The sequence below is a fragment of the Cryptomeria japonica genome, chromosome 3 (assembly GCF_030272615.1).
Source record: "Cryptomeria japonica chromosome 3, Sugi_1.0, whole genome shotgun sequence".
Lineage (NCBI taxonomy): Eukaryota > Viridiplantae > Streptophyta > Pinopsida > Cupressales > Cupressaceae > Cryptomeria > Cryptomeria japonica.
In genome coordinates, this window is record NC_081407.1 from 27,416,249 (window position 1) to 27,430,198 (window position 13,950).

The window sequence follows — 13,950 nt, forward strand, 5'->3', positions numbered from 1 at the left end:
AGTATTCAATCTTTGCCCCTACTCACCACATCTCCCTCATCATCTCCCCAGTCAAACCCTCTCCCTGCACTCTTGCCAAAACTTGTAATCTATCCCGTAGCTCCCTCACTCTATCCATGACATCATCTCTCTCACACAACTGCAGTCAACTCAACCCCCCGTGCAAAAAGCTAGACATCTCTAGCTGCAATCTCTACATCTCTGTCCTCTAGCAGTACCTCTAACTCTCAGATGTGAAAATCGGTCGTCGTTAGGCGAGTCTGTAACCGTAATATTATCACATCTCATAGGTCTCCCTCTCCCCCACCTACAACTCCCTATCCCATCTCCATCGTCTTATCACCACCCTCTCCACCACCAACATCTCTCCCTCCCTCTCTCATTGCTCCTTGTATCAGCGGACCCTGTGATAGTCGTAAGGGCTGCCCACCTCTGCCTCTCATCTATAACCATCCTCCTCCATCTGCTCCACCTCCCCCTCCTCCACCTCCTCCACCTCCACCTCCTCCTCCAAAACCTCCACCACCTTTACCACCTCCACCTCCTACATCTCCCCTACCATCTCCGCCACCCCTACCTAATCTCCTCCTCGTCCCCTGTCGTAGTGTTTTGTCATCCTCAAATGGTGGCGTGGGATTTGCAGGATCTGAGATCCATGGAATCGGATGAGCAGCTCAATACTGTGTATACTCCTCTATCACCCCCGCATCTGCAACCTCTGCTCGATATGGCCATGGCCTAGCCTGTAATGTCTGAAATTCGACTACCGCCTGCTCATGGGATAATATTGGACCCCACTACAACCTCTCTTTAACTACTCTAGCATACTCACATGAACCTCGGGGCAACCCATGTATACACCCAAACTATCTCATCACCCACCCTGGCAAATGGCTCTCTACCATGTACGTCATCCATCCAATGAGGAATCACCTCATGGACACATATGGCATCGCCTTTGCATCATCCTCGCACTGCTCACACTCTCAGTAGGGGCACCATATCACTGTATCTAACTCATCCAATGCACACCACCAGTACTCTAGCTTCCTCAGCTGGGGCTATGTCATCATACCTCCATACATATATACATAGGGCTGGTCAATCTCCCTAAATTTCAAACACACTGGTCTCGATATCGGAAAGTGCTCCAATGCCTAGATATGAAGCAAGGTAATCCCTACTCCCAGTGATGAAATCACATGGTACACAATATCATGTAAATCCCTATATAAATGTGCCAACCCACATGGTCCCCATGCATATTGAGTTCTCTCACTGATCATCCACTCAATCACCTACCTCCAGTCCACTTCAAACCCGTGCAACCTCCGATCCGGACATAGTAGCCCTCCCACAATACCTGATACCATTGTTGGTAATGCCTCATATGAATCCACTGTCCTCCCACGGAACCGATCCATCAAACACCTCTAAATCTGGATACAGGAATACTAGTTGTAGTGTCACCTCACCTAGCACCTTGTCATATGTCACAAGCTCCCCAATAATCAGGATATGTAGTATCCTCCAGATGTCCTCTAGTGTCACAGTCGTCTCTCCCATCGCTAAATGAAAGGAACTTGTCTCGTTGTGCCATCACTTGGCCAACGCTATCAGTAATCCATGATTCATCTGAATCATGAGTAGGTGCATCATATCATATAAACCTGTTGCACATATACAATCTATCTCTAGATCTGTCAACTGATCTCGTAGGCACTGTGTGGTTGAATGCCTCTCACACATCTGCAAGACCCCTGGGTGATCCTCCTACAAAAACCACAAATCACACAAACACTGTCAATAATCTTTGCTATGCAACACTGCCTCTTACCTAGACTTTATCGGATGCTTTTTCAAAGTATCCAAGTCTCATCGAGTAACTCAACTCAACACTGAACCTAGACTACCAAAAGGTGTTTACATCACTTGCCTAGTCTCAACGGGTTCACTTAGTCTCACAAGTCACTATTACGCATGCAAAAAGAAAATGTTGCTATCAACTATCCATTTGACATTCAATTTGGGGTAACCAACACTGATCCTTCTACATTTATAGGCAAAATCTCTACAACACTGACAAAAGCACCACAATACAATCAACAACTCTATTTACAATATACAAAAGCGCTACCCTAATCAACCATACTATTTTTATCTACAAAAGCGCTACAATGTGTGACACATGTGCTATACTAACCTCATTCATTCAACCAGACAAACACGCTAAAACTACAAAAATAATCGTGCTATACCTCCTATACCAAAGCGCTATATTGGCAATTGCATTAAAACTACTGCACAAAAGAACCATTGCAGCACAAATGCGCTACTTTGGACAACAAAAGTGCTAAAACAATGATTTAGCACCTTTTTCATCCAACATTTCCCCTAGCTATTAAATGCACTAAATGAACTCAAAAGGCAAAAGTCAAAACTAGACTTACTAGGGGACCATACTTCACTCGCTGGTGGTACCTCTACATGCGCTCGAATCGATGATCGGCAATGGGAAACACCATTTTCTCTCTCCTACACTACTGCACAGGGTGTCAAAGGCTCTGGATTTCTATGGCCACTTGTACAAATGAGGATTGTTTTACCCCTTCTCCGCTACATATAGCCTACCGCTGCATCACCCCGTGACCGCCATGACCCCCACGTACTTCTGAGGCTTGCCCTTTCTCCGTTTTACCCTGTTTTCTTCCATTCTCTTGCCATTTCCTCTAAATTCATCTACTCTACTGTCCCCTAACTTCTTTCTATTTTTTGAGAGATCCCCCAATTTTCTAAAAAAAATTCCCATCTCTCAAGGGGGCATACCTTACCACTACCTTGGTGAATACTGGGGCATGTACTATGCTTATTTGTTTTTATTTGAAACGATGTGATAAACCACATCGTCTCAGAGAGGGGAAAATGTAGACACCTAAATCTATCCACTTAATTGAATGAATATTTAGTATTTATTTGATTATTTAAATCATCGATCAGCAGTTAATTAAATTAATATTTTATTAATTCATCTTCAACCTCTTCTCCTATTAATTAAATAAATTATTCAATTTATCTAATTTAATTCATTTAACCATGTTCTAACAATTAACTAAATGAATAAACCATATTTGTTTAATTAATCTCTCACATTTAAATAAATAAATATTTATTTAAATCTCTAAAAAACCCTCCCACTTGCATTCTCCTACAAATGCAAGTTGCACAATTTTAGTTGAAATAAATGAATTTTATTTTAATTAAAATCCTCTTTTATCCTCACCCATTTTCTTAGTAACCCCCTTCTAGATTCTTCTAAACCCCTTCTAGACTCTTCTAACACCTTCTAATTAGCCTAATCCCCCTCTCTAATCATTTGCACATTCCTAAAAAAAGGTCACTTCTCAAAAATGCCTCAAAGTATTTCAAAGACTTTAATTTCTCAACAAGTTAACCCCCAAAGTCTTTCAAAGCCTTTATGGCTCTTACATAACCATTAATGGTTAACTCAACCTCCCCACATGATTAGAGACTTTCTCTCTAACTCAACTCTCATTTAACTCATGGGTCTCTTCAAGCATTCATTGCTTTGACCATGGTTATCTCCATTAACTCTTGCACAAGAGTTTATCCATTGGATAAAAGATTTATCAACTAACTCAAGCCTAACCAAACCCTCCTAAGGTAACCCTCATGTCATCTTAGGCATTAAATGCTCCATCTCTCTCCTCTCAAGCCATCTCATGTTGACACTTGTCATCATGGGATTGGGTTGAAAGACATCACATGGATCCCAAATCCATAAATCTTGACCCTTCACAAGCTCACCCAATCTTAGCCATTCAATCCACATTTTTCCCTATAAAAGGGCCTCATTCCCCAAGAAAAAAAAAGGACAGGGCATTAGAGCATTGTTATTATACTAAAATTCACATAGGCATTAATTAGGAGCTTTCTCATAGAAAATTTTTACAATTGCATAAGAATTTGTTTTCATTTACAACCATCTTGAATATTCATATGGCATCCATGGATAGTGCTAAAAGATGAGAGCTACACTCATTTGGGACTTGGAGAGGAGAGGAACAAGGAAGAGCCAACATCATCAATCATAGGGAGGGAGTATTAGATTTGTTTAGTCCTTTATTTTCCTCTTTTCTTTGTTACTAATCTTTCTTGATATGCTTTGAAATGGATTCATTTTCATGTTATGCTTATGGTTGAAAGTTTACTAATATGATTTATTTATTGTCCACTAATCCCGTTTTCATGGCATCAAGTAGGTAATGGGTTAAGAAAAGCTAAAGCTTGGACCAACAAGTTGAATCTAGAACCAGGTAATATCTAGTTGAATTCTACTTTAATGGATGCCCTAGGATGAACACAGAGACTTGAGTATTTATCCGCATTTTTTTTGTACCATACAACTTTGCCTAATTGGGCTGCTATATTTTTAAGAAACAACTTGAAAGCTAAATTAAGAAATGGTAATTCTACCCACATTAGGTAACGAGACTTGGAGGCTCCCTCAAGATGAAAATCGAGATCCCATGCCTATAGATAACAGATTTGATTGCATATTGATAAAGACTACTAGAAGGCGTGTTTCAAATTTCTGATGAAGTTTTGCCAAGGTTTAGTAGGGTTTAAGACCGGTGAAGAAATCATCAAATCGGTAGTGATTTTTGTTATGACGGTGATCGACGACGAGTCTACATGAAGGTGGTAACACGACACAACTCATGTGAATAATCTGATTGTTGTTTTGGCCCAATTCAAGGAAGAATTTCCTGGGAAACAACGAAACACTTAGTAGAGTGTTTTGAGGTTTTGACTTTGGTATAGATTAGATTTTTCGTGATGGGTTACGATCAACCAATGGTTGATATTGCGTTGTAATTTGATGTAATGATTTGTATATTGATCTAAGATGATCTCTTATGATTTGTATTGTAAATTCAAGATGTAATTAGGGTTTAGTGGTTGACCTAGTTGAGATGACTATTTAGGATGAAACAGTTGATGGTTATGATGTCAGTGGTCTTAGAGAATGTGTTGAGTCATGCACATGAAGGGTGATATCTTTATGAGAGTTGTAGAGTGTTGATCATAACTGGATCTAATCAAGAAAGCATAGAAGTGCAAGTAACATATCACTTTTTCATTATTGTTCCCTAATAGTTGCAACAGGTTAAATCCCTTAATGAGGTAGGTCCTAACAGGCCTTAAACATTTAAGTTCCCTAATAGGGCAACTCTCAAAAGAGTGTTAAATCCTCTCACGAGGTTGATCCTACCATATCATCAAGATCCTAATTGGGCTGCTAGGCAAATCCCTTAATCATGTGACTCTTAACAGGGTCTACTCCTAATAGGGCTTGTTGTAAGCTCCTACCAAGGCTAAGCTCCTAATTGGGCATTCTTCAAAAGAGTACAAATATTTGTGGGTACCAACTCCCACTATGGTTTTTCCCTATTTGGGTTTCCATGTCAAAAAATATGGTGTTCATGTGTGGAATTATTTTCATGTGATGTTCTTGTTTATTTTACATTTTATGCACTATTTCTGAGTACAATGGTTTGTTAGGATAACCGGTGAACAACTGAGAGGGGGGGTGAATCAATTGTTAATAGATTATGTGAATTAAAGAACTTAAAACCTTATACCGATATAACTGATTAAGCATTAAAGCATAAATGAAAACCAAAGAATCAATACCATACAACCATAACACATAACACCATGATTTGTACGTGAAAAACTCGATAAAGGGGAAAACCATGGTGGGAAGCCTACCCACAGTCAGATGATACTTCTACAACAAGTATATGATTACAATTGGGGCCTCTACATGTAGGAAGGCACATTGCCAAGAGCGCACTGCTCATCATAATGGATTCTCACTTACTACAACAGACGTCAACCACCTCAAAATATTTGGACAACAATCCAGAAAAGAAGAACTACCTATGATAGCATCAAACATGCCAGATTATAGTTCTAGTTAAGCTCAATACCGAAGGTCTAAAACCTCTTACATAAACCCAACTCAATCACCTATGATCGACCAAATCCTCTGCACAAATGATTATTACATTATTTGCTCCTTGCCTATGATCTACAATGAGATCTTACATACATTTATACCAACCCGGGACCTAACCAATTAGGTTGGCCACACAAATGATAATACAATAGATCCATTACATAATCCTGAAATAAAATCATAACACATGTTAGCCTAAGGCCAAACAAATATCATCCAATCAATAAAACATCCTGGAAGCGCATCGGAGGATCCACCAACATGTTTCATGCAAACCGGTCCATAAGCTAGATAACACCAGACCTAAATTAGATCCACACACACCAAAGAAATGATACTAATCAGACAAGGCACAAACACAATCACCATCAGCATCTTGAGTCCCTTTTAGAAGTTGTACCAACACCACTTATGCATAACATCAAAGATCTTCAATAAAGCTTTGCCGATAAAACCCTTACTGGATTAATAAAGCAAGCTTTCTAGAACATAAGATAGCATCTGATCATCAAGTCAATACCAACTGAATGAAACATACTTCAAAAGCATATGAACCATCCATACAAACATATTCCATCATCTAGATCATACCGGTGACAATCAACTGATTATCTTCCAATCCAATCCACCTACCGGAAGTCGGTAACCAACCATAATAGCAAGTGTTGACATCAATGATAAAACATTAATACGACACATAATCAATTCTATCATATGGCCAACAATCTCCCCCTTTGGCATTGATGGCAACACTAGATGTAAAAAACATCCAAGTGCCAAGAAAATGCCAAACAAGTCTCCCCCAATGGTAGACCTCCAACAATCTCCCATGAAATGATATAGAAATGAAGTTCTGAATCAAAACTGAAACAAAAGGACCAAATACCGCCAAACTCCCCCTAAGGAGTGCAATCAATGGTTTTTCACATATATTCCTCCCCCTTTGACAACAATGCCAAAGAATCAAATAGAATAAATAACTCTAAAACTCAAGGCTGACTACTCCCCCTAAGTAGTAGCACTGATTCATCAATCCAAAGAAAAATGTAGCTCTGATAATGCATACTGGACTGATGCACAACTGCATCAATTAAGTCTCTACCAGAGGGGTAGAAACCCCCAATCTGTCTCTCAAATACTCAAATGATTTCCAAGACAAAGGTTTAGTGAAGATATATGTTGTCTGCTCTTCAATGTTCACATAAACCAATTTGACTTCTTTTGCTTCCACCTTTTCCTTCAAAAATACTTGATTGATATGTGCTTAGTCTTGGAGTAAAATATCAGATTCTCTGATATCTCAATAGTTGTTGAGTTATGATAATAGATAAATACTAGATCATTACAACTCACTTGTATATCCTTCAACATCTATTTCATCCATAGAACTTGAGTACAATTGGTTGCGGTTGTAATATATTCACCTTCAGTAGTAGATAAGGAAATGCATGAGTACTTCTTGTCAATCTATGAAACCAACTTCTTCCCAAGGAAGAATGCTCCACCGGATATGCTCTTCCGGTCATCAACATCACCTGCCCAATCTTCATCTGTATATGCACATAAGGTAAAGTCATCATCTTTAGGGTAGCATAAACCATATTCAGTTGTTCCTTGCAAATACCAAAATATCCTTTTTATTGCACTTTCATGATTTTCTCTTGGATTACTTTGATATCTTGATACAATACCGACTACATTGATTATATCCGGTCTAGTCTAAGTTAAATATAGCAAACCACTAATCATAGATTTATATCTTATAGAATTTACTGAAGGGGATACAACCTTAAGTGACACTTTTTCTCTTGTAACCATAGGAGTACTAACCGGTTTAGAATTTTCCATATCAAATTTCTTAAACAATTCCCTTAGATACTTAGTTTGACAGATAAAGATACCTTTGTCAGTTTGAGTAATCAGTAAACCTAGAAAAAAACTTATTTCTCTAGTCATAGACATTTCAAATTCACTCTACATATTATCAAAAAATTCCATGCACAATTTTTCTTCACCTCAAAAAATGATATCATCAACAAATACTTCAATGATTAGAATATCATCATTTGTGATCTTATAATATAGGTGACTGTCAACATTACCTTTTATAAAATCAATCTTCAAAAGGTACTTATCCAACCTTGCATACCAAGCTCTAGAAGCCTATTTTAGTCCATAGAGGGATTTCCTTAATCTACAAACCATATTTTTGTCATCTGTCAATAAAAATCCATTTGGTTGCTCAATAAAGACTTCCTCCTCAAGTTCCCCATTCAGAAATGTACACTTAACATCAATCTGATAGACCTTGTAGTTCTTATAGGCTACATAACCAAGAAATAGTCTAACAGCTTCAATTCTAGCTACTGGTGCAAAAGTTTCACCATAATCAATTCCTTCCTTCTGAGATAATCCTTTGTAGACCAATCTAGCCTTGTTTCTTACAACTTGTCCATCCTCATTCAGTTTGTTTCTAAGAAACCATTTAGTTCCAATAACATTCTTATTTTTAGGTCGGGGAACTAAAGTCCAAGTATTGGTCTTTTCTATTTGATCTAATTCATCTTCCATGGCTTTCATCCAACATTCATCTTTACAATCTTCAACTACTGATTCTGGTTCAATCTGAGAAATAAAACATACCTCTTGATTTTCCAATCTTCTCCTTGTCATAACTCCCATGTTTTTGTCTGCAATGATCTGATTTTCTGAATGATTTAGGCTTACATACCTTGGTGTTTTCTTATTTTCAGATTCTTTGTGCTTCTCTTCAGTTACGATTGATTTTTCTAATGATGTCAGGGTAACTAGTTCAGTATTTTGTTCCGGTACAGGCACTACCAATTCAGTTATGATCATTTCCACTGTCGGTTCACTATCATAAGATTTAGCTTGGTCTTTGTACTGCTCATCCACTTTCACATTAGCACTCTCCACAACTCTCTATAATATTTTGTTGTAACATCTATATGCTTTGCTTTTAGTTGAATAACCAAGAAATATTATTTCATCACATCTAGGGTCAAACTTTCCAATGGAATCATCTCTTTTGATATAACACTTACATCCAAAGATTTTGAAATATTTAAGAGTAGGAGAATGACCAAACCATAAGTCATAAGGGGTCTTACCGATATCTTCCTTGATATGAACTCTATTGAATGTATAAATTTTTGCACTTACTGCTTCTCTCTAGTGGATATGATGCAAATTATCTTCCATCATCATGCTCCTGGCTGCATCCAAAATGGTTACGTTCTTTCTTTCCATAATGCCATTTTTTTGAGGTGTCCCGGGTGCAGATAATCGTCTCCTAATGCCATTTATCTCACAATAACTATTGAACTCACCAAATGTGAATTCACCACCTTGATCTTATCTCAGACACTTGATTTTCATTCCTGTCTCTATCTCAACCATAGCTTTAAAGATCTTTAATTTCTAAAAGGCTTCAGATTTCTCCCTTAGAAAAGAAACCCACATCATTCTAGAATAGTCATCAATGATTAACATGAAATATCTACCACCTTGAAAGCTTCTTGTATTAGCAGGACCACATAGGCTAGTATGAATCAAATTTAGAACATCATTAGATTTATTAGGTATGCTCTTACAAGAAGTTATGATTTGCTTACCCATTTGACATTCTTTACATTTCGGATTATGAGGCTTCACAATCCTAGGTAAATATCTAACTACCTTAGTTGAACTGATCTTTACAATGCAATCAAAATTTGCATGACACAACCTCTTATGCCATACCCAACTTTCATCAATATGTACAATAAAACATTTCTTTTCACCAGAGTTCAAATGAAAGATGTTACCTTTTTTCTGTGTATCGGTTGCAATCTCCAAACCCGATTGGCTAATGATTTTGCACTTCCCATCCTTGAATGGTAATTGAAATCCTCTATCTACCAACTTTCCTACACTCAAAAGATTATGCTTTGGACCTTCAACATAATAAACACTATCAGTGTTATGCTTACCATCCAGTGAAATGGTTCCTCTTCCTTTGATCATGCATGCCTTGTTATTACCAAATCTAACTTGACCGTCATCAAATTCTTGTAGGGTTAGAAACTTTCCTTTATCACCTCTCATATGATGAGAACGTCCACTGTCTATTAGCCATTCATCTGTGCCTTCAACTTTTGTTGCAAGGGCCTTTTCCTCATTCTTGATAACTAGTTCAGGATCATCTTCCTTCATAGCATAAAATACCCAATCTTTTCCATTGTCGAATCCACTAGCAGAATCTCCTGCCGATTCTTCTTCTGAGTCATTAGTTACTCCTTCCTCATCAGCATAGTAGCATGATTTCTTTTTGTATTTCTTGTACTTATGCTTGATCTGATATTCAAGGTTAGGCTTAAAGGATCTTCTTGCTCTTTCTTCCAATTTTGAATTCCTTTCAAGACATCTAGATGCAAAATGACCTATCTTATTACATGCAAAACATTTGAAAGGAGATTTTCCTTCATACTTACTTCCTAACGGACCTCTAGGTATCCTTCTAGCAAATAGGGCTTCAAGTTGATCAATCTCTTCATCTTCTTTTCTGATCTCTTCCAATTCATTTGCATACAAAACTTTCCAATCTTGCTTGTCGGTGGATGATGCAGATACCTTAAATGCAGTATCAACCTTTGTAGCTCCAGGAGGACCAGATTCTTCAACCTTAAAAGCAGATATCTTCCCAACAAGAGTATCTCTATTGATAGAATAATTAGGCATGGTTCTTAGCTCATTAATTTCAGTTACCTTCATCTTATATGTTAGCGAAAAAACCTGTAATACTTTTGAAACAATCTCTTCCTTGCTCAGAGATCCACCACAACACTGAATTCCCAATACAGTTTCATTAACCCTTTCCATGAATGCATAAATTCTTTCATCTTCTTCCATCTTCAAGCTTTCATATCTTACCCAGTAACATTCAAGTTTTGCAATTTTAACAGTAAGATCACTTTCATTCAGAGTCTCCAACTTGTCCCACATAGCTTTTGTCGATGATTTGTCTGATAGTCCCATGATTTATTGATCTGATAAGGCGCTTAAGAGGGCTTCTCTAGCTCTGCAATCATTCTCAATGTTTTTATCCAATTTTGCCAGTGCTAGAAGGCCAAATGCCGGATTATGAGGAGTGTAACCATTATGAGTTATTTCCCAAATTTCCTTTCCAATGCATCTTAATCTCCATCTGAATCTTCCATACTCTATAGTTTGTTCCATAAAGCCTAGGGTTGTCCTTCTAGAAAACATGAGTTGAACTATCAGTTGCCATAGGATCTTCCTCAAGTGGTTAAGCTTCTGCAAAAAGAGGACGGGCTCTGATACCAATTGTTAGGATAACCGATGAACAACTGAGAGGGGGGGTGAATTAGTTGTTAACAGATTCTGTGAATTAAAGCACTTAAAAACTTATATCGGTATAACTGATAAAGCATTAAAGTATAAATGAAAACTAGAGAATCAATACCATACAACCATAACAAATAACACAATGATTTGTATGTGGAAAACCCGGTAAAGGGAAAAACCATGGTGGGAAGCCTACCCACAGTTAGATGATACTTTTGCAGCAAGTATATGATTATAATAGGGGCCTACGCATGTAGGAAGGCACACTGCTCATCACAATGGAGTCTCACTAACTACAAATATGTTAACCACCTCAAGATGTTTGGACTACAATCCAAAAAGAAGAACTGTCAGGGATAGCATCAAACATGCTAGATTATAGTTCCGATTAAGCTCAATACTAGAGGTCTAAACCTCTTACATAAACCCAACTTGATCACCAATGATAGACCAAATCCTCTGCATAAATGATTATTACATTATTCGCTCCTTGCCCATCCTACATGATCCACAATGAGATCTTACATACATTTATACCAACCCTGGACCTAACCAATTAGGTTAGCCACACACATGATAATACAATAGATCCATTACATAATCCTGAAATAAAATAATAACACATATTGGCCTAAGGCCAAACAAATATCATCCAATAAATGAAACATCCTGGAAACGCATCGAAGGATCCACCAACATGTTTTATGCAAACCGATCCATAACCTAGATGCTGGCATTATTGGCATTAAGTTGTCATTGATGTCAAACTGGTTTGGCAAGGTCACCAGTAAGTAAGAAGTGGTGACTGGTATAACAAGAGAAAGACATATGATGACAATGCACATGTGAGTAAGTAGACAGAAGGAAGGCTACTAGTACCCATGACTTGTTTCATCTTCCTGTAAAGGAGGCTTACTGGTAAGGCACAAACCAGGATGAAGGTTATTTGTTTGTTATGAAGGCACAACACTTGGTGAGTAGAACAAAGAGGATGTGTTGTTGGTACAAAGGATGTTTGTTGGTCATATCGATAAGGTGAACTGAGTCGGTAGTCAACCTTGGTTGGCAAAGAATGCCAAACCAACATAGGAATCCAAGCAGAGGTGGATATCAACAAGCATGCCAAATGGATGCCAGGTAGAGGTATTGCATAGGTCATTGGAGTGTGCATCGACATAACAAATCAACAAGCATGTCGACTCTTAAGAAGAACTCACAAGCCATAGAGGATGCCAGAGGATTGTAGCTCGAGGAAGGAAAGTTGGAAAATGACTAAACTGATCCTACAAGAAGATTTAATCTTTGTACCTGTTTGCTGAAGGAAACAACAAAACCATTAATGGTGTATGACACAAAAAAGAAGAAAACCATGATGCAGACCTCCAGATTTAGAAAACGTATATTGGAATGTGAAGCCTTGCTGGTAATTGATCGATCTCATGAAGAACTTATCCCTAGAAAAGAAGATCAAATCAAATCAGATTCAAATCAAGTTGGAGAAGGAAAAACCTAACATGACATTGATTGAATGCATTTTTGGTAGGAATCCAAGATTATAAATATGTGAGCTCGAGACACAAATGAATGATGCTTAAAGTAGAGCGAAGTGAGCTTGAGTGTAGAGAAGGATCATCTTCCTTATAATTTATTCTAAGAAAGTTGCAGAGCGAGTTAGCAAACAAACTGGTGAGAGGGTTTAACTGGCAATGACAGAGTACCGGTAAACTATTGAAGTTCTAACAGTTAAGCTAACCAGTGAGGAGTAATTGATTAAGAAGGCATCCAAGTGTGACATAGTGTGTTGTGTGACTGAGAGTGAAGAAAGAGTAGCCAAGAATTAGAGAGAGTAATCTCATAACCAGTAGTGTGAGATCTAGTGAAGAAGAGAAGAATATTAACCAACAGAAACCTATTTGATCAAGAGTTGTAGAACTCATTTCCAACCAAAAGCTATAATTGTATTAAAATTATATTTCACTATATATCACTAAGTTGGATCTTGGTGCAGGGGTTGGTGCTCCTTGGGTTGGTGCCCTAAATCTTTGTAATTCAGTGTTTCACTTGTGAAGCTGGATTGGAGCAATAGTCTCCAGCAACATTTCTTACCGATTTTTTCCCATATTGGGTTTTCCTCGTACATCTAGTGTTGTGGGTTGTGTAGACACTTAAAAATAATTATTTTAATTATTTTTAATTCCTCGCATAATTAATTAATTAATTATGTTAATTCAAATTCCTCTCAATATTAATTAAATATAATTAATATTGTCACTATAGCATATGATTGTAAATCAATCCCTTTCTTTTTTCTTCTAAAAAAATCAAATCCTCACAAATCTTCCTCTTAGCTAATTAATTTCAATTAATTAGTTAACCTACATGATTCCTACAAATCATCTTCTTAGTTCATTCTTCTAGAAACTCCCTAAACTCACTTAACATTATTCTTCTAATTTTTTATTCCCTCCACTCATTCTCTCTCCTAGTCTAATCCTAATCCCACCTAACATTTCCTCTAATCCCCCTCTTAATGAATCGTT

The 13,950-nt window shown here is 37.6% G+C and overlaps 1 protein-coding gene across 1 annotated transcript in view; it reads right to left on the reverse strand.

Moving 5' to 3' along the window:
* Positions 1-443: 443 nt before the first annotated feature.
* LOC131873932 (uncharacterized) overlaps positions 444-13,950 on the reverse strand; it is an 88,215-nt gene continuing 74,708 nt past the window's right edge. The window contains exons 2-3 of the mRNA XM_059217111.1: positions 10,144-10,323; positions 444-646 (exon numbers count right to left, since the gene is read on the reverse strand). Of these exons, the coding sequence (XP_059073094.1) occupies positions 444-646; positions 10,144-10,323 (383 nt within the window). The remainder of the gene's footprint in view (positions 647-10,143; positions 10,324-13,950) is intronic.